The sequence below is a fragment of the Octopus bimaculoides genome, chromosome 3, assembly GCF_046866305.1.
Source record: "Octopus bimaculoides isolate indiv1 chromosome 3, ASM4686630v1, whole genome shotgun sequence".
Lineage (NCBI taxonomy): Eukaryota > Metazoa > Mollusca > Cephalopoda > Octopoda > Octopodidae > Octopus > Octopus bimaculoides.
Genome location: NC_142930.1, coordinates 127,076,682 through 127,104,550, shown reverse-complemented (window position 1 = coordinate 127,104,550; position 27,869 = coordinate 127,076,682). Strand labels below are relative to the sequence as shown.

Here is a 27,869-nt window from a genome sequence, read left to right as displayed (position 1 = left end):
TTGCTTTTCACCCTTTCAGGGTCGATAAATTTAGTACCAGTCAAGTACTGGGGTCGGTGTGATCGACAATCCTCTGCCCTCAAACCTCAGGCCTTGTGTCTATAATAGAAAGGATTATTATTATCAATCGGTGCAGGCCTGGCTGTATGGTGAAATAACTCACATTGCAGGCATGTGGTTTGTGTGCTGTCTCACTATGCGGCACCTTGGGCAAATATTTTCTATAGCTCCAGGCTGACCAGTACCATGTGAGTGAATTGTGTGTGTGTGTGTGTGTGTGTGTTAAGCCAGCTTTTGTTCCCCACTGCTAATAGCCGACAGCCAGTGTTGGTTTGTCCACATCTCCATAATTTAGTAATTTGGCAAAAGACACTGATTGTGGAATTTTGGTCTATAAATGTCTCCATCATTTGTGAACAACTCTTCGGGCATGAAACATCTTGGTGACAAACAGTGTCTTGAGTAATGAACACACAAGCTGGCAACAACTGTTGATGACAAGCTGGGAATATCAGTTGAAGAGCATCCATTACTGCCTGGCATTTGTTCTGATTTTCCATACTCTGTCTTGAATTTTATATGGGAAAAATAGCTTTGATTTGTAAACATTTCTGGTGACTAACAGCCTTCAGGAATGAATTAAATCTATAAACCAAGATGCCACTGTATTCTCATCATTTAATGTCCCCTTTTCCATGCTTGCATGGGTCAGATGGAATTTGTTGAGGTAGATTTTCTACAGGTGGATGCCTTTCCAGTGTCTAACCTTCATATTGCTTTTTGTCTCTTCTGGTTTTATATTTATGTGGTTCTCTTTATTGCTGTTATGACTCTACTCGCATAACAACTTTTACTTCTCATATCACATGTACCTCTTCTCTATTATCATTGTCATCATCATCATCATCACCATCTTCACCTTCTTCTTACTCCTCCTCGTAGTATCTCATAGTATTTCTCTCTCCCTCCCTCCCTCCCTCCCTCCCCAACAGCCTTACTTAATCTCTTTCTGTTTGTTCCTTCCCTACCTTACTCTTCCTCTCTATCCTTTAACCTTTCACCACCACCACCACCACCACTAAAAAATACTCTTTCTTTTTGCTTTTCTATTACTGTACCCTCTTCCTCCCACCCACACCCTTTTATCACCCTTTATATTGTCAAACTTTGTATATTCCACATCCATATTTCACAGACGGCAACAGCTGTACTCGCAGCCATTCTGGCATCCTCATTGCCATATCCAACAATACTAAGATGCCACACCACGATTTCCAATATCTTTCCCCACCCCCTCTGTACATATTTACTCCATCACCATTAAAACAACACAATCTCATTATAAAGATCATTGTAATACCCCACCCTTCCTCTCTCCCCCACTCTTTCTCTCTTTCTGAAGAACCTGTATCCATTTTCTATCTTCTAATATGAAGTATTTTTTTTGTAGTTTTCTTAACTTTTAGGGTTTTTTTCTTTCTTTTTTTTTTCAAAAATTACATGAAAAAGTAAATTTTATATTGAAAACCTCTTCCATTTTCAACTTTATTTTTCTAACATATACATACACACTCCTCTGCACTCGTGTATATATTTATATATGTTTATGTGTGTGTGTTTATACTTTTAAAGAGAAAAAATACATATATATCCATATAAACCGACTTTGAAATAAAAGGCCTGAAATTCCATAATATACTTACTTAATAATCTGAAATAAATTCTTGCTGGCTTTCCATTCAAAGTTATTCCATATAAATTGAAGCTAAAACAAGAAAGAGAAACAAAATAATAATAATGATAATAATAATAATAATAATAATAATAATAATAAACAGATTACCGACCAATATTCTTTACTTATGGATTCTTTGATTCTTTGGTAATGGTTTATTTACTTTAGAAAAGGTGAGCTTCTTTGAATGGTTTTGTAACTTAGGTTATTTTCTAAATTTGAATCAAGATTTTTTTCTTTTTTAATGTATTATAAACAAAAACAAAGGCACGAACCAATAAAAACTCGACTTCATCTGAAAGAAAAGATACTTATGTTTTAATCTTTAGTTGTTTATAAGTTTTGTTTTTTTTTCCTTCGTTTTATTGTGTTTCAAAAATTGAGTTTCGTTTTGTATAGTTGCTTTGCATTTTAGTTTTAATGTTCCTTGATAAAATGATAATAATAATAATGATAATAATGACGATTTATTTAGTAATAATAAAAGGGTAGCAGCAACAGTGATAATAAATTTGAATAATACTTTAACTTCTTTTAAAAATAATTCACGGAAAATGCTATGATATACTTAACTTAAAACCTTTTAAAAAAAAAAAAATGAAGATTTGTGTGTATATATGTAAATTTATATACCTTGTATACATGCATTTGTATGTATGAATTTGTGTGTGGGTTTGTAAATATATATTTATACATATGTGTGTGTGTTTGTAAATGAATATGTAACTCCAATTGTCATCCATCAAGCATTTGAATATTAATTTTGTGTGTTTGTGTATATGCTTGAATGAAGGTACAAAGATTTGCCTCTGTGTGTGTGTGTGTGTGTGTTGAAATAGCCTCCAACTGGTTTTTGTTGTGGTTATTTATTGTATTACTGAATAGAAACACAAGCTAGCTTTGTTTTTGAATTTATAAAACAATCTTGTCGTTATCAGACAGAAAATATAGGAATTAGAATGAGGGAAACTAGAAATAAAGAAAAAAATCTAAACTTTGCAGATTAAAAAAAACAAACTTCTTTGATTAAAAACTTATTCTGGTCTCGAGGATATATTTCCTGTTTATTTCAAATTTTTTTCCCCTACTACCACTTCTCTGTATTCTTGAGGCCTAGTTGTGATTTGGAAGCCAGCTTCTATGAGTTTATATAATATAGATTACACACACACCCATTGTACTTCTCCCCTATCATCTTTGTATATTTAGATATACTTTTAAATGTGAAATGTCTATGAGGTTGTATTATAGAGTATGAGCGAGTTTGTGTGTGTATTTTGAGAGTTAATATGTTACGGTTATTTAATGCGTATGTGTATTATTGCGAGGTTGTTTGTACGTGTGCACACTGCAAGGATAAAGAGGACTGTGTGTTTAAGTGTTTATATATATGTGTGTGTGTGTGTGTGTGTGTGTGTGTATATATATATATATATATATATATATATATATATATATACAAATATGATCCAGGGATTTGAGTGTTGGAAGTTTTTAAACTTTAAGCAGTATGTGACAGTTATAGAGAACAAAAAGTGGACAGTGTATGATAAGATGCAATAATAATTCATTGGTATTGAGGGTTATGCACTTTTTCCAATACTGAACAATTGCATCATGAGTTCCAGCTAGTTAAGAAACATATGTAGTGTGCATTTTACCTGTTCCACTCTTACAATTTGAATTTATATATATATAGTATTATTATTATTATTATTATTATTATTATTATTATTATTATATATATATATATATATATATATATATATATATATAGTAATAACAAGAAATTTTGGATCCGAAAGTTCTTCTTATATTCGTTCTACACTCCGATGACACCAGACTAATAACATTCCTATAAATTTACTCCTTAAAATGGGAATAATACAAGGTAGCCAGAGTGAATAGCATAGATTTTATGAGCACATCCTAAAATGTTTGACATAAATGGATTTAAAGGATATATATATATATATATATATATATATAGATAGATATATATATATATTAGTAAGTGATTTGGGATATATATTCCAGATATTTAACTCCTGGAACACTCCCACAGATCTGAAATTTGAAAGGTGGAAAAGTCTCTTGAGACACCACAGCCCCAATAATCTGAAAATTAAAAAAAAAAAAGTATCCATTGAGTATATATAATAAAGAAAAAAACATCAAAGAATGGAGTTAGCAAACTCTGTTTAATGCTTAGTTTACGATTGTTTCGTCAATTTCCATTATAACCAATTTTGCATCATGTCTTTAATATATCAGAGATTACTGAATGTTTGGGCAAAATGATTGGTCACAGGTGAGGCAGACAACCTGTTTAGTGCTGGAGCCATTACAAAATGCACCCAGTACACTTTGTAGAATGGTTGGTATTAGAAAAGACATCCAGCCATAGAGACCAAGCCATGAAGCCAAATGACCCATATGAGCCTATAAGAGCAGTGTCTGCCAATCACCAATTGCTTGAACCAAGATAACCCATGCCAGCACAGAAAACAGATGTAAAACAATGATGAAGATATGTGTAGTGTGCATGTGCACTCCATGTCTTGTCATCACATACTTGTTGTGAGCAAGCATTGTCTTCATATAAGCAGTGCTGCTTTTATGCAACTTGCCAAGAATACATGTCTGAAATAGATTTTACCTTGCTTGGAGACTGGTGAGGTTTGGTGACTGGAAGAGCATCCAGCCATAGATCTTTTCTCTTTGATAAAGTGTTCTTTGTGAGTAAATGAGTTTGTGATCTGTATGTATTTTTATATGTATATGTTTGTGTATTGTGTTCTGTGTGCCTGTGTACTGGCAATGGTTTTCTGTTTCTGATATCACAAAAGCTTTTAGGTTTAACTTGCTTTTAACCAATATAAATAAAAAAAATTTAAGATATAAGTTGAGGTTTGACTATTAAATATGTTCTTGTGTGTGTATGCGTGCATTTGTCTAGCTGAATAAATGGACAACCTACATAGATTTTAATTTATTTATTACTAAGCAGTTTTAGACAGGAGTACACTTCGGTTTCCTGTTTCACATAACATTTATTACTAACTACATTTAACGAGTCTCCCAGTGTTTTTGTAATCTACTTTCATGGATGATAATGGTACACAAGAATAAAAAGTAATACCATTAGACATTCCACCTTTGCTTCCCCACACAATAATTTAAAACTGAAATTTGTTCAATTATTTTGAAATCATTTTTGTTACCTATTTAACCTTTTTATTTCTGTTGAAGTACGCTGCCTTTGTTTCAACTAATTTCTAAGATAATGAAAAATTTAGTAAAATATTTTGTCATTATTGAGCTGGTGTGTGGAACCTGAATTAACATGGAATTTTGATGGAAGATTTTAATTTAGATCACTTTAACCCTTTTGTTACCATATTTCTGTGGAAATACATTGTCTTTTGTTTCATTTAATTCTGAAAATTATGAAGAATTTAGTGAAATATTTTGTCATTATTAAGCCGATGTTTGAAACATAAATCACCATGAATGTTAATGGTAGGGTTTAATTTAGATTACTTTAAAATAGGGAGTTTATATCTTAGAACTAGGGGCAGTCTCAAGTAGTTTGGTATCAAAAGAGTTTGACAGAGCAGATTGGTACCATGCATGGCTAAATCTTATTTTCATCAGTGAAGCCCCATTTTGTTTCCTTAGAAAGGTTTGATACTCATTTAAATGCAACCATTCCTGTGTTGGAATTTTGTCTCTGTTAGGAATGGCATTAGATGATGATGATGATGATAATATCATTGCAGGTGTTGTTCCATCTCTTGTGGTTAATGAAGAAATTATCATATGTACATTTCTGATAATCATCATCATCATCGTTTAACATCCGCTTTCCATGCTAGCATGGGTTGGACGATTTGACTAAGGACTGGTGAACCAGATGGCTACACCAGGCTCCAATCTGATTTGGCAGAGTTTCTACAGCTGGATGCCTTTCCTAACGCCAACCACTCCGAGAGTGTAGTGGGTGCTTTTACATGCCACCAGCACGAAGGCCAGTCAGGTGGTACTGGCAACGGCCACGCTCAAAATGGTGTATTTTATGTGCACTGGCAACGATCTCGCTCGAATGTCTTTACACGTGCCACCAGTACAAGTGTCAGGAAGGCGACGCTGGGCACAGGTGCCATCACGATTTTGCTTTCCTTTGCCCCAACAGGTCTGCATCAAATGAGTGGGAATAAGCTTTATTTTTGTTTACTTATTTCAGTTTTTGAACTGCGGCCATGCTGTAACATGGCTTCAACCAGTTTAGTCAAACAAATAGCCACCCCAACACTATGTGCTTATTTTTTGAAATTGGGTATTCTGTTAGTTTTTTTTTGTCAATCCACCCCATTATGAGGACATAAACAAACCAAAGCTGCTTTACAAGTATTTGGGATGGGAGTGGGGCAAACACAATGATGTATACATATATAGATATTTTATTTCACTTGGGCATAGCGATATTAATAACCTGGTATTAGAACTTAATGTACACATTGGGATGAAGCATCAGCCAAGTACAGGGCAATAAAAAAGAAATTAAAATGATAAAGGAGGAGGAGGAAATTGTCATGTACTCCATTGGCTTACAACTGTTTCTGCTATAAGATGCAATGCATTCATGATTGAATTCTTGAGTATCACCCTATAGCTTCATATGTGCTTCACACATGAAGTGCAAGCATTCAACTATGACTGTGCTACATCTTATAGCAGAAACAACTGTAAGCCAATGATGTTCATGACATAATTTCTTACATACATATATATATATATATATATATATATATCTCGTTGCTATCATATTAAACTATCGTATGTTCAAATTTGGCCAAATGTGTTTTTTTTTCCAATATTTATTTTTGCTCGCAATAGCCGGTTCTTTTGGTCAAACTATCGTATCGCAAGCTGCTTCAGATCCTAAGATATCAAAAATTGTCAAAGCGGTTTAGCTATGGAATGATGAAAATATTTTTTCATTTTCTGAAAAAAGCAACATTTTGGACATACGACACTTTTGCATAATAGCAATGATATATATATATACACACACACACACACATACATACATAGATGAGAGGCTTCCACACAGTTTCCATGAACCAAATTCACTCACAAGATATTGGTTAGCTCGGGGTTATAGAAGATGTGCTTCTTAACGGTACATCCAAACCTGCACCTATCTTTTATGATAATCTCAATAACAGCACTCTAATCTATGAATTGTATTTGTGTTTCTGTTTTATATGTTGATTGTCTTGAACACAAGTAGAATAACGGTCGTAAAAATCAGTTTAAGACACCACTTGTTATGTTAGTTATGGTACTAGACACCCTAATGTTGAACATGAAGTCTTGAGAATTTTAATAGCAATGGTCTGGAAATAAAAATAATAATGGTCAACTTGCATGGCAGCACAAATTTGATATCAAAATGGCGTATTAAAATAGACACCCAGTGATGAATTATTGAGAGAGCTTTCATGTAGTTACATGGCTTGCTAGAAATAGAAACCAAGTCATCTTCAAATTACAGTTTACTGTCTTGAAAAGGAAGGATTATCTAATTTTCCTAGTACACAAAGAGAATGTTCACAGGTAGAATATATATTTATAAGTTTGCTTGCTCTTTCATGGTTGACCAGATCAGGAGCTAGACAGCATCAATCTCTTACTCTCTCTCACACACAAGACACACACACTCACACACACTCACACACAAGACACACACGCACATAGACCTATCATGTATGTAATCTAGTTTGAAATGGATAAAAATAATATTGATAAGAAAATAATCAAATGCTGAAAGTGAACTTTTAATGATCAAATTTGTTTCTAGAACAATCCATGTGAGTAGTTTACAAAGATCTCAATGAAAGCTTAGAGTTGTTTAGACATAAGTATTCCATTTACAAAATGTATGACATTAAATATGCAGTGTGCTTGTGTACCCCTTCTTTATACAACTGCTATTTTTGCAGTTTAAAAACGATGTGCGTTTAAAGCCATTTTACATAGAAGAAGACTGGTGCAGTCGCCGTCGCAGTGAGCGCATCTTTTTGAATGACTCCAGCCCACAGCCGTCGCCCAATAACATCCGGGGTTCTGCACAGAACTGTACTTCCATGCAAAATTCCTTGTCCACCAGCAGCAGCAGCTCAAGTGCAAATAATGTCAATTTGGGCAAGTCGAGCACTCGGAACAATCGATCGAGTGGTGCTGCTGGTAAGAATAATGCCAGCACACCTGGTACCTCTGTTACTGTTGCTGCTAGCATTGGCACCGGCACCAGTAGAACAGCTAGCAATGCTGGCAGTTTGAGTTCAGTCCCTAATGTCACCAGTGCACAGGGCTCAGGCCAACCAAAGGTGAAGAGCGTGCGTAAACTTTCGGAAAAAGTGAAAGAGAAATACAACAAAGCTGCTCGTAAAAACGTACCAGCTGCAATGGAGTGCAACGTGACAACAGCTGGTGCCAACAGCATGTCTGTCAACAGCAGCACTATCACCACTATGAGTGTTACCACCTCTAACACCAAGAACAACAGCAGCAACAACAACAACCACAGCAGCTCAACTGCAACATCGTCTTCTTCAAGTTCTACCAAAACGGTAGCTATTTCTTCGTCAGCTTCCAATTCTACAGCAACATCCATTTCGTACCACACTTGTCGTTCAGCCTCGGCAGTAAGTACTGCTTTAATCTCTCTCTCTTTCTCTTTCTCTCTTTCTCTCTTTCTCTCTTTCTCTTTCTCTCTTTCTCTTTCTCTCTTTCTCTCTCTCTCTTTCTCTCTCTCTCTCTATTTCTCTCTCTCTCTCTCTCTCTCTCTCTTTCTTTCTCTCTCTCTCTTCCTTCCCCTCTCTCTCTGTCTCTCTATCTCTCCCTCTCTCTCAAATCTACCCCTTACTTGCATCTCATTCACTAAAATGCTCCCTCATCTTTCTGTGCTCCTTCCTGCCTTAGCCAATCAGCCTACTTTACTAATTAAACTATTAATTACTTCCCAGACGATGATTGCAAATATTTCACTCCTGCTTTAGTTGATTTCTTTAATTAGCTTCCTTGCTGGCAGAATCATTAGCATCTCAGACAAAATGCTCAACAACCTTCCTTCTGGTGCTTTATATACCGAGTTCAAATTCTGATTAAGCTCGACATTGTCTTTCTTCCTTATGGGGGCCAATAAAATAAAGTATCAGTCCAGCAGTGGGGTTGATGTAATTTAGTTGCCCCCTCCTCTCAAAATTGTGGACTTTGTGGTAAAATTTAGATTTATTATCATGAAGTTGAAAAGATGTCAAAATCACAAGCATAATGGGAAAAAAATTAAGTGGCATTTCTCTGGCTTTTTACACCCTGACTTCACAATCTGCCATGGTTAAGTTTGCCTTTGATCCAGCCAAAGTCAATAAAATAAGTACTTTTTGAACTCTGGGGTCGATATCATCAACGATACTCCTCCCCTAAAATTTTAAGTTTTGTGGCTTAAGTAGAAAGAGTTATTATTATTATTATTATTATTATTATCATCATATTTTACTTCTCAGAGCTCACGATCTTATTTGCTCTGGTTAATTCCATGAAAGCAGACAGCATCCTGTTGTCAACAGTCTCGCAGGATCTCTTCCCACGAATTATAAGACTTGATAATTAGGTGTTAAGTATCATGGAAGATATTCAACACCCAAGTACCAATCTCAAAATCCTAGCTGTCCCCAATAGAGCAGTTTTTTGGGGTATGCTCTGCTCTCGTGTAATTTCCAATTTCTCCAATGTATTTCTCAAACTTGGTTGTTGTTATTATTATTATCATTATTATTATTCAGTAAAAGCAACAAACTACTGGACAAATTGCTTTTGCTCTAGTTTATTTGATTTGTCTTCAGTCTTTCTTCAAATCCTGCCAAGTTTAACTTGATTAATGATTAATCCTCAAGATGTTTGACAAAACCTTTGTAGCACACATAAGACTCGAGTCAATTATACGAACTATAATCCTTTCATTATATAGCATAGGTGGGGATGTGGGTGGGTGAGAATATGTTTCGGTTAAAAGAAATAATTCTAACTATTATTATGGTGACCATTAATAGCAAAGAAGAGACTGCTGATGATTCTGCCATGCCTGTCTTCGCTACAGAGCCTTTAAAGAACAGCATTCAACCACGAGTTCCTGTTGCCCTTTCAAGATCTATATTAACTCTGCAGTCTAATTATGTTAACATCCAGAACCTTTGTAATATCTCTTAACTAATCAGTATTATTGTTATGGCTAATCTATAATCTGAATGATATTCAAACAAGCTTCGAATGAAACCCTAATTATTCTTCATTTCCATTTCCTAACTAATCACTGTCTTAGTTAATATTAAATTAATTACTTAACTAATCCATGATTTAGTTGATATTAATCTCATTTCACCATGATAAAAATGGTAATAAACCTTTTATTTTCTGTTAATGTTTTTATTGTATTCTTCTGTGAATGGCTCTAGTTTTGCTTCTTATTGATGTTGTCAATTCTTATTCTATGAATGTGCATGTCTATATATATATATATATATATATATATATATATATATATTGTTGTATTATGTATATATATTTGTTATTACATCTACACCAAAATTAAGAAGCAGAATGGCTTCTAGACACTGTGGTTATCACGAAATATAATTTTACTCTGGTTTACAGTATGTGAAACTCAGTAGGATCATTTCTATTGTGTTGAGTCAAAAGTTTTGCAATATTTTGGTAACTTATTTGATTTATTCATTAACTTACAACAAAAGCAGCCTATCGTTCAAAGTAGAGGCCATTGTGTTGCACCGTCTGAAGCCACATTTTGGCCAGTTCTTTGGTCCCATGATGATACCAGTTCTTGTCCTTCGAGGCATGTCACTGAAACTTTGGCCTCCAGTTGGTTGTAGAATTACGAGAATAGGAAGTGAACCAATATGTATCAGAGATGTTCTTAGTTGATGCCAACAGCTAACTTACCGTTACCTGTAGAGACTACACTTAGACCACATTTAGAAGATAGGTATCTGACCTCAGAGGTTACCAAAACATTCTATGATGATCACATCCTAGAGTCATATGAGTTGCTTTGAAGTTATTTCAGTTTTCTATAAATACTTCTGCAACCGTCATTCTAAGAAATCCTTATCCTGTTGAGTAGAAATGCTACATATCCCAAAATTGTTCCAAAATCTATTGTCTCTTTTAATGAAGTTCCTCTTAACAGGTTGGAGCACACCTAGACAGCTATGGTATTGTATCATTTATAGACAAATATAGAGGAGAAGGCTGAATATTTACAGATATCCTGGTTGTTGGCACTCCGTCGCTTACGACGTCGGGGGTTCCAGTTGATCCGATCAACGGAAGAGCCTGCTCGTGAAGTTAACGTGCAAGTGGCTGAGCACACCACAGATACGTGTACCCTTAACATAGTTCTCGGGGATATTCAGCGTGACACAGTGTGACAAGGCTGACCCTTTGAATTACAGGTACAACAGAAACAGGAAGTAAGAGTGAGAGAAAGTTGTGGTGGAAGAGTACAGCAGGGTTCGCCACCATCCCTTGCCAGAGCCTCGTGGAGCTTTTAGGTGTTTTCGTTCAATAAACACTCACAACGCCCGGTCTGGGAATCGAAACCACGATCCTATGGCCGCGAGTCCGCTGCCCTAATCACTGGACCATTGCGCCTCCACTGATATCCTGGTATATCTGGTGTAGACTTTATAGGTTGCATTAAGAATTATTATTATCATTAATGTGGTGAGCTGGCAGAATTGTTAGCATGCTGGATGAAATGCTTAGTGGTATTTCGCCCATCGTTATGTTCCGAGTTCAAATTCTGCTGAGGTCGACTCTGCCTTTTATCCTTTCGGGGTCGATAAATTAAGCACCAGTGAAACCCTGGGTAGAAAGGGTGATGATTATTATTATTATTATTATTATTATTCCTGGGATCGATGTAGTCGACCCATCCCCTCCCCCAAAACTGCTGCCCTTGTGGCTAAATTTGAGCCTATTATTATTATCATTATTATTATGGTGGCAAGATGGCAGAATCATTAGCACGCTGGGTGAAACGCTATGTTCTGAGTTCAAATTTCACCGAGTTTGACTTTGCTGTTCCTCCTTCGGGGTTGATAAATTAAGCAGCAGTGAAACTCTGGGGGCCAATGTAATCAACTTGTCCCCTCCCCACAAATTTCAGGTCTTGTGCCTTTAGTAGAAAGGATTATTATTATTATTATTATAATTATTATTATTAAGACGGCGAGCTGGCAGAATTGTTAGCATGCTGGAAGCAATGCTTAGCAACATTAGTCTTTCTTTTTACATTCCGAGTTCAAATTCTGTGGAGGTTGACTTTGCCTTACATCCTTTCAGGGTCAATAAAATAAGGACCAGTTGAACATTGGGGTTGTTGTAATCAATTAGCCACACCTCACAAAATTTTGGGCCTTGTGCATATAGTAGTGCAGCCTTTCAGCTTACCAGCCCTGGTCAAACCATCCAACTCATGCCAGCATGGACAACGGACGTTAAATGATGATGATTATAATTATCATTAGTAGTAGTAGTAGAGTAGTGGAGCTGGCAGCAATGTTACAGCATTGGACAAAATACTTTATGGTATCTGTTCCAGCCCTTAATTTTCTGAGATCAAATCCCACCAAAATCAACTTTGCCTTCATTTTATCACTTCAGGTGATGTTCTTACCTCACAGAGATTAGGAAATGGTTACTATTGTTTTAAGAAGGTGAAATAAAAGAATGCAGAAAAAGTTCTTTGAAAATGTGGAGTGCATGATTCTTTGAATACAGACTGGAATCATTTACTTTTAAAACAATACTAAAAATTATTCTTGAAAAATTATTGAAGAAATATTTCTTAGAAATCTAATAAAGGAAGTTGTGATGTTCTAGTTAGTTAATTAATTAATTAATTAATTACATTTTATTTGTTTTTCAGTTCTCAGCTTTTGAAACTCTAAACTACGTTTGCCATCTTTCCGACAAGAGTCGAGTGAAAATGAAGGAGAGGCTAGCGATTTCAGTAGTAGTGATGGAGACAACATACCTCTTAGTGCTCTCAGAGAAAGAACAGCGACCCCTGGTATGTTTGATTAAATATTTGGTATATTGATGCACAGTGTTAAATAGGATACATGTCCAAAAATAACTGGTTTTATCTTTAAACATGCCAAACAGCCAAATATTTGTCCATATTTGTATGTACATACATTTGTACACATGCAAACACACACACACACTGATACAGATGAATGAATGAGCTGCTCCTTGAATTAATGTCAGGTGGCTGATAACATGTAAAAAGTACCTAGGCAGGGCAACCAGCCATAGAATCCGTGCCAAAACAGACAATTGGAGCCTGATGCCTCCCTATCTCTTTCTCTCTCTCTCTCTCTCTCTCTCTCTTTCTCTCTCTCTCTCTCTCTCTCTCTCTTTCTCTCTCTCTCTCTCTCTCCTCATCTCTCTTCTCTCTCTCTCTCTCTCTCTCTCTCTCTCTTTCTCTCTCTCTCTCTCTCTCTCTCTCTCTCTCTCGCGCGCGCATTTCATGTAAATTGTATGTGTGTGTGTGTGTGTGTGTATGTGCTGTAAAGTGGTTGGCATGGCTCCTGTGCAGGTGGCATGTAAAATACACCATTTCAAGCGTGGTCCGTTGCCAGTGCCGCCTGACTGGCCCTCGTGCCGGTGGCACGTAAAAGCACCCACTACACTCTGTGTTGTTGGCGTTAGGAAGGGCATCCAGCTGTAGAAACTGGCAAATCAGATTGGAGCCTGGTGTCACCTCCTGGTCCACCAGTCCTCAGTCAAATCGTCCAACCCATGCTAGCATGGAAAGCGGACGTTAAACGACGATGATGATGATGGTGATGATTAGAAAAGACATCAAGCTCTAGAAACCAGGCCAAAGTAAACCCTGGAGCACGAAGCAGTCTTCAGACCTGTTGTATCCTGTCTAACTGCCCAACCCATGCCAGGAACATAGATGTTTAATGTAGTGATAGTGTATATGTACAAGCTTATTTGGTTTGTTTCTGTACAAAATGAAATAAAATAAATATGCATTTCTACTGTTTTACAGAACCACGATGCTGTACTATCGAGAAAGAAGACTTGAAGGATGGCTTACGTGTCCTCTTGTTCAGAGATGGACTGTTTTATGAAGGAGAAGTAAAAGCTATCAGACCTCCTGATGTGTATGTACAATTGAGATTTTTATAACTTTTACTTGTTTGTTTATTAATCTTTCACTGACATCTCAGTTCCAGTCACTGAAAAATTACTTAATTACATTACTGTTACCAACTGAGGTGTCACTTCTTTTACACCATTAATATTCTGTGCAAAAATAAAGTAGAAGAATAAAACTCCATTAATATATTAGGAGTCTGTGAAATTTAATATAAGCTAACAATAACCCTTTAACGTTTTTAAACTGGCCATATCTGGCGTAAAAATTCAATCTGTGTTGTTTAAACCAGTCAGATCTGGACTTTCATACCTATCTTATCATGTCATTCTAAAAATATACAATCACATTAGCAGCAGCACATAAAAAGCGCCCTTACTGGTGCCACATAGAAAAGCACCCAGTATACTCTGTAAAGTGGTTGGAAAAATGGTTTCACCATTCCATAGGGTTAGGGTTATTGTATTACACTTTGACAATTTTTGATATCTTGGCATTTGAAGCAGCTGGAGGTGCGATAGTTTGACCAAAAGAACCAGCTATTGCAACAAAATGAATTTGGCCAAATTTGGATATACGACTGTTTAGCATAATAGCAACGAAATTGAAAGCATGGAGAATTGGTAACTGAATTTCTGTTGCTGTTGCACTCAACTGGAGTGCTATGAGGACAGTCTTTGTCAGTGTTGGTTTTATATGCAGAGCTCATGCAACTAATGTTACCTGCTATTAAAGGCTAGATGTTTGTATCGTCCCAATGAATACGTTCTCTTAATTATCTGTTGTTCTCTGGTAATCAATGAGATTAATTGAAGATTTATTAGCTAATTAGAAATTCAAAGTTTTAATCCCACCAAATTTTATGAAGAAATTATTATCTCCCTTGTTGATAACTATCTCCTTCAGGACTATAAAAGTTACATAAATATAACCTTGACTCACTCATCTGAGTCCCAGTAATGTTCATGGGCATTTTGACATTATTATGTCTGTGTGTGTATGAACATATCTACAAAGTTGTATATCAAAAGGATGTGTTATAGCTCTATTCCACATATACTAAAACAGCCGTACCAACAATCCAACATGTCTCCATCATCAGCTACCCCACAGATATCACTATGGTTTTGACACCCAGGCAGTACCATTCAATCCAACAGTGTCAACAACACTAAAAAAAAGTGCTATTTGGGAAAAAAACACACAAACAACTTTCAAATACATTTACCCTATGTACAACAGTATTCAATCTAAATAGAGGAAGAATCAAACACTAACTTTAAAATTAAACTTCAACAAGAAGCACATAAATCTATGTACATCTGTATCGGTTTTAATAGTAAACATACAATAACTAAATAGCAATCAATCTCTAAATCCATACAAATAATAATCCCACCAGTCTTCCATAGTTTCTATTATATAAAAAAGTGAAAGCTTTATATTCAATTCTCTCCAAAACAAAACACAATTGAATTTAACGAATAATATAATAATTATGAGTGAAACACATTATTTCATAATTCAGAAATTAATCATAAAAACACTACATACTCTTAATATATATTAGCCTTACAAGCTATAATGTAAACTTACCAGTAACTAATAGAAACATTAAATTTATTAAATAGGAACTAATAAAAGTATACTTGTAATTAACTATTATTATAATAATACATGTAATTATATATTTGTGTATTTACTTTGTTAGATATGGTGTGGTGATTGACAACGAACGAGGAAACAGGCCACATATCTATTCTCAGGAAGAAATACTTAAAGATGCTGTAAGTATATTATTATTCTTGTTTCACTCTGTAAGATTGTGGCCATGCTGGGGCACTTCCTCTAAAAGTGTATTTCAAGAAATTGACTCTAATACTTATTTCAAGCTTTGTCCATATTTTATCAGTCTATTTTTGCCGTACTGCTAAGGTCACTGGCACTCTGTTTGGTTATGATAACAAATGTCCCAATTGCTTCGATCACTGGAACAGCCTGTTCGTGAAATCAATGTGCAAGTGGCTGAGTATTCCACAGACACATGTACCTTTAACGTAGGTCTTAGTGAGATTCAGTATGATACAGAATGTAACAAAGCCGGCCCTTTGAATTACAGGTACATTTCATTTTTGCTAGTTGAGTGGACTGGAGCAACATGATATAAAGGGTCTTGCTCAGGGACACAACACATTGCCCAGAATCAAACCCATGACCTTAGATATACCAGTGCTGTGTCTTCAGTTGTTCCTCGAATCGGTTTCAAATTTTAGCACAAGGCCAGTAAGTCGATTACATTGATCCCAGTGTACAACTGGTATTCATATCAACCCTGAAAGGATGAAAGGCAAAGTTGACCACGGTGGAATTTGAACCCAGAACGTAAAGCTTGACAAAATGCCAGCATGCTAATGATTCTGCCAACTCGTGACATTTAACATTTTCATCATCATCATCGTTTAACGTCCACTTTCCATGCTGGCATAGGTTGGACGGTTTGACTGGCGACTGGCGAGCTAGGAGGCTGCACCAGGCTCCAATCTCAATCTGGCAAGGTGTCTACAGCTGGATGCCCTTCCTAATGCCAACCACTCCGAGTATTGTGGGTACTTGTTACATGCCTCCAACAAGCTTCTTCATGTAGCTCCCAGAGTCCTGCTGTAGTCTATTATTGGCAGCATCGTTGGAGTATTGGGTAAAATGTCATGTGGTATTTCTTCCAGCTCTTTAGTCTCTGAGTTCAAATCCTGCCGCGATTAACTTTGCCCTACATCCTTTCCGGGTCAGTAAAATAAAGTACCAGTCATGTACTGGGATCGATACAATTGACTGTTTTCTCCACTCCCACCTTTATTTCCAGTTTTGTGTCTGCATTGGAAATGAATATATTATATCACTTTCAATCACTTTTACCTTTCCTTTTTTTAATGATTATTATTATTTGTTTTTATTAGGTCCTGGATGTTACACCAGGCTCACCCAAATATTTACCCGAAGGTACCCGAATGTGTGCCTACTGGAGTCAACAATATAGTTGTTTGTACCCAGGCACTATATCTAAATGTAAGTTGTTTTCCTTTTTTTCCTCATATCATTATCATCACCATTTAATTTCCATTTTCCAAAGGTTGGATGGTTCGATATGAGCTGCCAGACCAGAGTTGTGCTCCAAGCTCCACTGTCTCATTATGCATGGATTCTACAGCTGGATGTCTTGCAAGGTACTTGGTGACCCTGTTGGTGATGGTGCCACATAAAAAGCACTGGTAGTGATTATTGTTCCTGAGATATCAACATTCCTCTAAAGAGTTCACTAATTTAGTGCAGGGAGGAATTGAACTGAGTATTGATACCCTTGTATCACTTTTCAACTACGTCTGTCACCCACACTACTGTGTGCTACCCACATACAGCATGGTAGATGTAGATATTGATAGTTAAAATACCTTGGCCTAGAATATAACACTCTGATTTTGCCTAAATTTGAACTGCCGATCTTTCAGTCGGGATATTCAGTAAATCTTGCAACTTGGCTATCTTTTCTCTCATCATTGTTTAATGTCCGTGTTCTATGCTGGCATAGGTTGGACGGTTTGATTGAGGTCTTGAGAGCCAGTGGCTGCACCAGGCTAACAATCTGATCTGGCAGTGTTTCTACAGCTGGATGCCCTTCATAACGCCAACCACTCGGAGAGTGTAATGGGTGCTTTTTTATGTACCACCAGTACGGGAGCCAGTCAGGGGTTACTAGCATTGGCCACTTTCAGATGGTGTTTTGTATGTGCCACTGGCATGGGAGCCAGTCAGGTGGTCCTGGCATCGGATTGTGACAATATTAATCTGCAACACTTTTACCACCATCACCTTTAACACCACCATCATCAACAGCAACAACTTTGAATATCTGTTTACCATGCTGATATGCATTGGACAGTTTGACAGGATCCAGTGAGCTGCAAGGCCACTATGAGCTCCAGTGTCAGCTTTGGCATGGTTTCTGTGGCTGCATGCCTTTCCTAACATCAACCATTTCATGTACTGGGTGGTTTTCCTCACTCCTTGTTTCAGGCATCTTGCTCCATCCAGTTTTGGACTGTACCCATTACTTCTTTCATGTACTGACTAATTAGAAACAAATAAATTTTCAAACAAATATGTTACATATAAAGAATAAAAAGTTTTGAATGATAAAACAATGCACTATAATACAAAAAATGGGCTATATATCTGTTTTAATTTAGTTATCCATAGTCCGATGATATTTCGGAATACAATTCCTTCTTCAGATATTCTTAGATGGAGTCACTTCTATAATCTGTTTATAATTAAAACTGTGTCTCGTTAAACTTCTATTTAATTTTGTTTTATAGCAAGTCCAAACCCTCATGCAGATAAGTCATCTGTGAGTGTTGAATTCGATGATGGGGATACTGGCCGCATACCAATTGACCATATAAGGATGTTACCCCAAGACTTCCCCATTGCATGTAAGTTGCTTTTCCTTTTTATATATATCTTTGGCCTAAAATCTAATCTATGTATCACTACACACACACTCACTCACATGTTGACAGATAAGTAGCTTTCTATGTAAATTTATTTAATATGTGTGTATATATGATATTCAGCAAACTTGTTAAAAACTTAGTTTCTCTCTCTACATATACATCACACACACACACATATATATATAATGATTTATGCTGAAATAATGCATGGTCTAATTATGTTTGGTCAAAACAACTACTCTATGTCCATCCATCCATCCATATATATGTGTGTGTGTGTGTATGTAGCACCATATGGTTGATCTGGGTATGTATAAACATGTATTCTGGGTTGGTCCACAACAACGATTTGTTGTCATGGAAGTTGTTGCTGTTGATATCGTTTTTGTTGTCGAAGTTGTTGTCTTTCCATATATGTATATATATATATATATATATCTGTTCCTGTAGTAGTAGTAAATGTTGTTGTTGTTGTTACTGCCATTGATTCATTTGCATTAGCAATTTGTGGGTACAATGAAATGTTTTCCATGACTCGAGGTCACGCCCTCGTTATGTCAACGTCACCTCATCCATGCCTTCATCACCGTTTGTGATCCTCCTCTTTTTCATCATCATCATGATCATCATCACAAACATCATTGTTATCTTTGCTGTCCTATAAAAAAAAAAATCACTATTTTTGTTATTTGTATTTTTGTTGTTGTTTATGCTGTTATTTCCATGTTTATTGCTGTTGTTACTGTTGCCGTTTATCTTTGTCATTGTTCATCACCAACATTGTCATCATCATGAACCTGCAATCACCATTATTGATCTCTTACATGTCATTTCGATTGTCATTATTCATTATTCATTAATCTCGTTAGCCATCTATTTATTCGTAAATATGTAAAACATTTAACTCTCTGTTGTCATTTATACAGTTTTTCATTTCCCAATCAATGTCATTCCTGCAATATTGATCTCCAATCATCATCATCATACAGAGCAGCAAATACTTATTTCCTTCTCTGGGTGAGCTTCAGCCAAAGAAGTTTGTTTGTTATCCTATGAGAATATTCACCACACCACGTCTTCGTCCGTACCCCGTGATCCACATTTCTTCAGCCATCTCAGTCAAATTCTAGTTCACACATCTGACACGTCTCTCTGTTGCATTTTAAAATCATTGTCGTCATCATCCACCTCGTCATTATCATATGTGTGCAAATTTATAGTGACATCACTTAATTTAAAGACTAGAGATTGTTTGATGATTAAACAATAATCATTTGAATTTTATTTAACCATTAGTCAACCAAATGTCATATGTAATGCATATTCACTTTCTTTTGAATTAATCATTCATTAGCCTGTAGCTTCAAGATGCCCTTCATAATGCCAACCACAAAATGTACTGGGTGCATTTTACTTAGCACTAGCAACACAAGTGCATTATGTGGCACCAACATGAGTGCATTATGTGGCACCAACACGAGTGCATTATGTGGCACTAACACAAGTGCATTATGTGGCACCAACACGAGTGCATTATGTGGTGCTAGTGCATTATATGTGGCACAAGTGTATTATGTGGTGCGAGTACATTATCATGCTGCGCGGGTGCATTATCATGCAGCATGAGCGCGGATGCATTCTTGTGCAGCACAGACGCAGGTGCATTATTGTGCTGCATGGGCATGGTGCATTATCATATGGCGGGGTGCATTATTGTGCAGCATGGGTGCAGTATCATGCGGCACCAGCGCAGGTTTATTTGGCTAATTCAAATGTCGGATTTAAACTTGCATAAATTAAAAGAGTAAAAACAAAAATGTCATTCTATTCCTATGTAGTTCGAATATTAAAGAGATTGATTGAATGAAAATAATTAATGTTTAATCATGGGTATACTGTTGTTTTTAAACGAACTGATGTCACTGTAACAACCAGAAACATCCTGTACCCTATGGATATCGCATCGTTATCAAATTATCTTGTGTATCACATCGTGAAGCATTGTCAAGTGCTGTCTTCATCGTCATCGTCACCACAACTATCATCCTCCTCATCGTCATCATTGTGATTCTCCTCCTTCAGCTCATTTTCATCACCACCACTGCCGTCGCCACCACCACCACCACCACCAACATCATCGTCATTGTCATCATCATCATCATCATCGTCAACAGCAACAACACCACCAACAACCTGGGTTAGCTTCTTACCAGGAAAGGAGAAAGCTAAGGTTATTTGCTACAAGAGGTTTCTTAATGTATGTGCAGAACTTGGTTAAAGGGGAGAAGATTAATGAAATAAAGGAATAGGAACAAAAATATGAAAATCGGTGGAAAATATTGGAAATTATGTGAAGGAATCACAAGAATATAAGCAAAATGGATCAGAGTGGTAATTTGGTAGTGAAGAATAAATGAATGATGGCTTTGCTAGAGTGAAACTTTTCTCTGGAACTGGTTTAGAGTTTGTACAGGTTCCTGGTCACAGACAGACACACACAGACAAACACAGACACACATACACACACACACACACACACAGACAGACAGAAACACACACTCACACACACAGATACTCACACACACAGATACTCACACACACACACAGACACTCACACACACACACATGCACACGCTGTTATATGTGATTATTTAGCGTACGCTTTTATATCCCTTACCAATGACTGGTTTCAGTTGTTAGCTTCTGGCCATGCTGGGGCACTGCCTTGAAGAAGTTTTAGCTGAATGAATCGACTCCAGTAACTATGGTTTCTTTTTTCAGCCTGGCACTTACTCTATCATTCCCTTTTGCCAAACCGCTAAGTTACAGGGATATAAACACCAATGCCAATTGTCTTACAATGGTTGGGGGAAAACACAAACACAATGACACACACACAGTGGCTGTGTGGTAAGTAGCTAGCTTACCACCCACATGGTTCTGGGTTCAGTCCCACTGCTTGGCACCTTGGGCAAGTGTCTTCTACTATAGCCTCGGGTTAACCAAAGCCTTGTGAGTGGATTTGATGTTTGTCTCTCTGTTTGTCCTCCCACCATTGCTTGACATTAGATGTTGGTGTGATTACATCCCCATAACTTAGCAGTTTGGCAAAAGAGACCGATAGAATAAGTACTAGGCTTACAAAGGATAAGTTCTGGGGTTGATTTGTTCAACTAAAGGCAGTGCTCCAGCATGGCTGCAGTCAGATGACTGAAATGAAGAAAAGAATATATATATATATATATATATATATATATACACACACACACACCCCTCACACATTACATATGGTGGGCTTCTTTCAGTTTCCACCTATGAATTCCACTCAGAAGGCTTTAGTCAGCCCACGGGGTTATGCAGTGGTACTGAAATTGAAATAATTTGGTGTATACTTTTATATGTCCATACATGTGTGTATATTCTGACAAATACTCTGAAACTCTGATGCCAAAGTCTATAGACCTAGCAAACCCATCATCCTTTTCTTTAGAGCACCAAGTTATGGCATTGATCTTCTTTGCTTATTGTCTGGTTTCATTTCCATTATTTTTCCTTTTTTCTTGTTTTCATGTTTTTGTTCACAGTATTCTTTATTTTATGCATACATCTGTATCTACACACATGCCTGCATAATATCTTATATACATACATGTGCATATTTATATATGCATATGCACATATATGCCTATATATATATATCATCATCATCATCATCATCATATATATATATATATATATATATATATAGCGATAGATAAGGTTTGATCAATTAGTATCCAGACTGTTGCCATAGTAACAAGGCTAAAGCACACAGCGAAGCTGCCTGGCACAAATTGACATTGAACTCTGCTGTGCATGCACAATAAGTTTCAACATTCTACCTCACTTCCACTGTTTACAGCAGTGCTTAGAAGGAAAGTGTGTAGCATGTGATCGTCGCATTGACCATGACAAAGTTGCAGAAAGTGTATGGAAAGGAGTGCATGAGCCGCACACAAGTGTACAAGTGGTTCAGACATTTCCAAGATGAACAAAAAAAATGTCAATGTTGATGAATGCTTGAGTAAAACATCGCAGATGTGTGTGCAGCTGTGAGGGTAGTCGTTGAATCACTATCTGTGAGTTACCAGAGGATGTGCAGATTAGTTATAGTTCAATCTGTTATCACTGAAGATTTGGGTATGAGATACATGTCTACTAAGTTTGCGTCAAAACTGCTTTCAGCAGACAAAAAAGACACTTGGGTTTCAGTTGCACAAGATCTCCTTGATTGTGTCAAGAACGATGAAAACTGTATGAAAATTCTGCATAGGCCTCTGAGCAGATATCGCTAAGCTTTTGGCAAAATTTGATTAAGATTCTCTTCTCGTCTTTATCATGGTCAGTGTGATGATCACATGCTACACATGTTCCTTCCAAGCATTGCTGTAAACAGTGAAAGCGAGCTAGAATGTTAAAACTTAGTGCACATGCACAGCAGAGTTCTTGGTCAATTCATGCCAAGCAGCTTCACTCTCCATGCTTTAGTTTCATTACTATAGCAAGAGTCTGGATACTTATTGATGAGACCATGCACACTCACATATATACGGATTACTGAAGAGTTTCTGGCATTAAGGGTATTACAAAAGGCCTGGTTGGAGGTCCCATCGTCTGAGTTCTTTTACAGGGCTTAGAAAAACTGAAGGATCACTGCAATAAGTCTGTGAAATTGAGAGGGGAATATATTGAATAAAATCATAATTAACTGATTCTCCTGTATTTTCTTTTACCCAAAGCCAGAAACTTTCAGCACACTCTCATGTACACACACACACACACACACACACAGAAATGAAGATGTGTGTGTGCCTGTATACATGTATATAGCTTCTGAGTTATATATATGTGTGTGTGATTGATGTCGTGTCTTTACAGTTGAATGTGGTTTATTACTGCAGGGGCAGAGTTGATATTGTTTCAATAACAAATCCAGTAATAACAGGTTAATGAGTGTTGTTGGTGGATTAAGTTAAAAATATTAACAGTATTTACAGAAGAGGTAACAGGGATAGGTAGATCCAGGGCTTTGGAGTCAAAACAAAAATCTCTGACTCCTTTACTATTGGCACCTCTGACTCTAACTCCTCTATGTAATTAAGTGATTGTGGTCTATTTTTCCAACTCTGACTTCAGCTACCCCTTAATTGTTTCTGACTCTGATTCCACAGTTCTGACTCCACAGCTCTGACAAGTGGTTGCTGATGTGATAACAAACACACAAACAGTATGTCTGATGACGGATATATTTAATTTTGATTTATTCAGCAAAAAACCTCAGTCACCACTTATTTGTTAGTTAAAATAATCTCTTTACCTTCCTCTCGTTCTCCTTCCATCTCTCTAAGTAGCTACTTATATTTGTCTCCTCTTCTGTCAATACTGTTAATATTTTTAGCCTAATGCACGAACAAAACTCGCATCAAAAATTATCCTGGCAATTTTCGGCAGTTTGTCATTGAATTAATATCAATTCTTATACAGCTGCAATAAACCACATTCACCTGCAAAGACACCAAACCAACAATTAAACCAGGTTGCATTACATTACATGTATGTGTGTGCATATAGATATATACATACACACACACACACACACACACACGTGTGTATATATATGTATGTATGTGTGTGCGTGTATATATGTATGTAACTATATATATATATATATATATATATATATATATACACACATGCACACATTCAAATTATGCATGAGAAGTAGTTCCTGATTAAAATCTTTATCTATTTGGCACGCTCTTAGAATATTTACATCATTGAAATGTCAGAGGCTGCAATAACCATCTGTGTAAAGATCCCTTATAATATACTTCAGAGTTAGACAAAACAAAATCCTCCAGAAGTGATCACGAGAATAACAGCTGTACATTTTGCCATTGCATAGTTTGGATTTTATTTAGCCCTGCAGCCTCTTTGCATGATCAGTGAATTGTTTATTCACTGTTTCTCTATACTTCAGACCGGCCAGGGCAACTTCGTGTTGCAAATGACTTGCATGCGAAGCATTACAAACTGTAAAAGTAGTGAAATGCGCAATGTGCATCTTTCTTTATCAGGGTCACTTCTTGGACATTTTCATTTTTATCTTGCTGTGAAGTAAATTGTGTTTGACTCAGTACATCTATAGGTGGACCTTAACTCAAGCCAACAACTGCAGCTGCTGAGCTTTTAATGATATAGCATGCAATGTGTTGTATTGATAAAGGTTCTAACCTAGAGCTATCTTTATTACATAATTTGAAATATATATATATATATATATATATATATATATATATATATATATATATATATACATATATATATATATATATATATATATACATATATATATATATATATATATATATATATATATATATATATATATATATATATATATATATATATATATATATATATATATATATATATATACATATATATATATATATATACATATATATATATATATATACATATATATATATATATATACATATATATATATATATATATATACATATATATATATATATATACATATATATATATATATATATATATATACATATATATATATATATATATACATATATATATATATATATATACATATATATATATATATATATATATATATATATATATATATATATATATGTGGGTGTAGGGCATAGATATCAAGATCATTCACTGGTGAATTTTTGTTTCTTATGTATTGATTCTTGTTTCCTTCTTCCTTAGCTTATGACCAAAACCCCATTTTGCTGATGGGTAAACGACGGCGGAAGACCATAACTGAAGATGTGGACAGTAGGAAGTCATCAGCTTCTGACACAATCACAGGTGGTAGTTCTTCAGACAGTAAACGTGCATCAAAGTCGAAATCTTCATCGTCCAATGCGAAATCCACATCGTCCTCTTCGAAATCGCAGATCAGGAAACAGCAAAAGCAACAGAAAAAACAGCAACACAAACAACAAAAGCAACAATCTCAGCTTCATTCCCCTCCTCCCCCGACTTCTACCACCCCTACATCAACTGCTTCTGGTTCTACGGCTCCAACGCCGCCAGCACCGACGCCACCTGCTGCAGTCCCTCAGGTGTTCAAATTTGATTCCCTTGTGAAAACCCAGCACAAATCCAATGCGGATGTGAAGGCTAGAGGTTTCAAAGTACTGTCAACGGCAACATCTTCATCGTCTTCCTCTTCATCCTCATTGTCATCGTCATCAGCATCATCATCATCATCGTCATCTTCATTATCATTGATGCCCTCAACATCGATGGGGTCGTCCAGTTCATCTGGGTTAGCTACTCAGGCTGTCGTTTCAAATAACACTACCACGTGCCACAAATCAGCTGCTGCCACCGCCACCAGCGGCGGTGCGGGCAATTCTTCCACGTCCACATCTGCTGCTGCTGCTTCTACAGCAACAACTTTATTCAAGGATGCACTTCATTCGAAATACGCCACCAATGCCAATTCTACAGAGGTTGCACTCCAACGAAAACACAAAGGTCGTAAGGAACTGATGCCAGCACACTCTGTTCACCATCGTTTGCACTCACACAAGAGCTCACAGCAGAAGGACAAAATGAAAAAAGAAAAAAAATCCACGGCGTCAGTGTCGAAAGCAAATCGTTCTGGGCGTGATATGTCTTTGTCTTCAAACTGTGGTGAGAGCTTCTTATTCAATCATAAATGCGAAAAAAAAACGGTTTTGCCAAATTCTTCTAAAATAGTACCGAAAACTCCTAATTCTTCATTTTCAATTATCCGAGCCGCTTCATTTGATTACAAAACTAATGAGAGTGCCAAGTCTCTCAGTCATTCGCCTCCCGTTCCTTCTTCACTTTCCAATGCTGCAACTAATTCTTCAAAGTCTCCATCTTCTTTGAGTTCTCCATCTTCTTCCTCTTCCCCTACCGCCACCCCAACTTCTACTGCCACTTTGTCTACTGCTACTTCTAATACAATTACCTCTTCTTCTTCTTCCTCGTCATCCTCTACCCCCACTCCCACACCTCCTCCTTCATTTTCTTCTTCTTTTCCTGCAAGTTCTTTAACATCTTCAAATTCCACTTGCGCCAATACTCCTTCCGTTTCGGCCAGTGATCGTAGCATGGCCAGCAACGACAGTCCGTTCTGTCCCTCATTGCAACCAGATCTTAGTAGGCATCCTTCATCGAGCGACACTGACAGGTTTTGCTCTGTGCTAAAGCGAAAAGTTACTGAGAAAAATCTTGCAAAGGTTCAAAAGCCAGTTTCAAAGAATTTGAAACATAACAGCAGCAAGAAGAAGGCATCAGAAAGAACAATGTCGTCAGAAAACAAAAGTAAAATTGCAGGTACATTTTTGATTTATCACTAAACCTCGCTAAACTGAGTGCATCTCCATGTATGCATATGTGTGAGTGTGTGAATTCATATACGTACCTTACACAAGCACATCTGTACTAACACACAGGAAAACATACATACATGCATAAATACATAGAAACACACACATGCAGATATACATATATAAGCACATCTATGTTCACATACACACAGAGCAATGGCAATACACATACACAATCAGACAGGAATACAGACACACACACACATGCTGAGGAGTTCGTACATATATACATATATATATTCATGTGTGTGCATGTATGTATGCATCTAACAATTGTTCAGCAAACACACACACATGCATATAATTGCGCACACACACACAGCCATATATATATATATGTATACATACATATATGTATACATATATATATATATATATATATATTTATATATAACATGTGAGAATATAAGTGTGTGTTAAAACATGCATATGAATGGATGTCATTTCAAGCATGTGTTTTTATTTACATATATTGCAAAAAAAAAAAAAAGTATTACACACAGCTATTTATTTTTGCGTGTTTAACTACTAATTTTTTATCTATCTGCAGCTTTATATATATATATATATATATATACATATATATGCATTAATCAACCAGCTTCATGCAACTTGTGTATAAATTGCATGGGTGTTGAATGCACACATCAATACATAATTTGTGCAAGTGTTAATGTCCTTCTGTGTCTACATATTTCTATGTACACAATCTTTTGAGCAAAAACAGAAGCCACTACATACACGCTGTTAAACAAACCTACACATATTCAGGTGCCTATGTATGTATGTAACCTATGTATATATATATGTATATATATATATATATATATATGTATGTATATATATTTGTGTGTATGTATGAATGTATTTGTATGTGTGTCTATATACACTTTGCATACATTTAGTTAGTTATATAT

At 36.3% G+C, this 27,869-nt stretch overlaps 1 protein-coding gene across 2 annotated transcripts in view; it reads left to right on the top strand.

Annotated features, from left to right (window-relative positions):
* LOC106868024 (uncharacterized) overlaps positions 1-27,869 on the top strand; it is a 325,886-nt gene that overhangs the window by 277,088 nt on the left and 20,929 nt on the right. Inside the window, exons 23-29 of one of the 2 annotated variants that reach the window (XR_016241196.1) lie at positions 7,744-8,448; positions 12,753-12,896; positions 13,890-14,004; positions 15,709-15,784; positions 16,952-17,060; positions 18,368-18,484; positions 25,292-26,353. Coding sequence is in view for 1 of the 2 variants with exons in the window: in XM_089349632.1 (XP_089205758.1) it covers positions 7,744-8,454; positions 12,788-12,896; positions 13,890-14,004; positions 15,709-15,784; positions 16,952-17,060; positions 18,368-18,484; positions 25,292-26,899 (2,845 nt within the window). In the remaining variant the exon portion in view is untranslated. Of the gene's footprint in view, positions 1-7,743; positions 8,455-12,752; positions 12,897-13,889; positions 14,005-15,708; positions 15,785-16,951; positions 17,061-18,367; positions 18,485-25,291; positions 26,900-27,869 lie in introns of those variants that run through there. The other variant, XM_089349632.1, reaches the window with a different exon arrangement.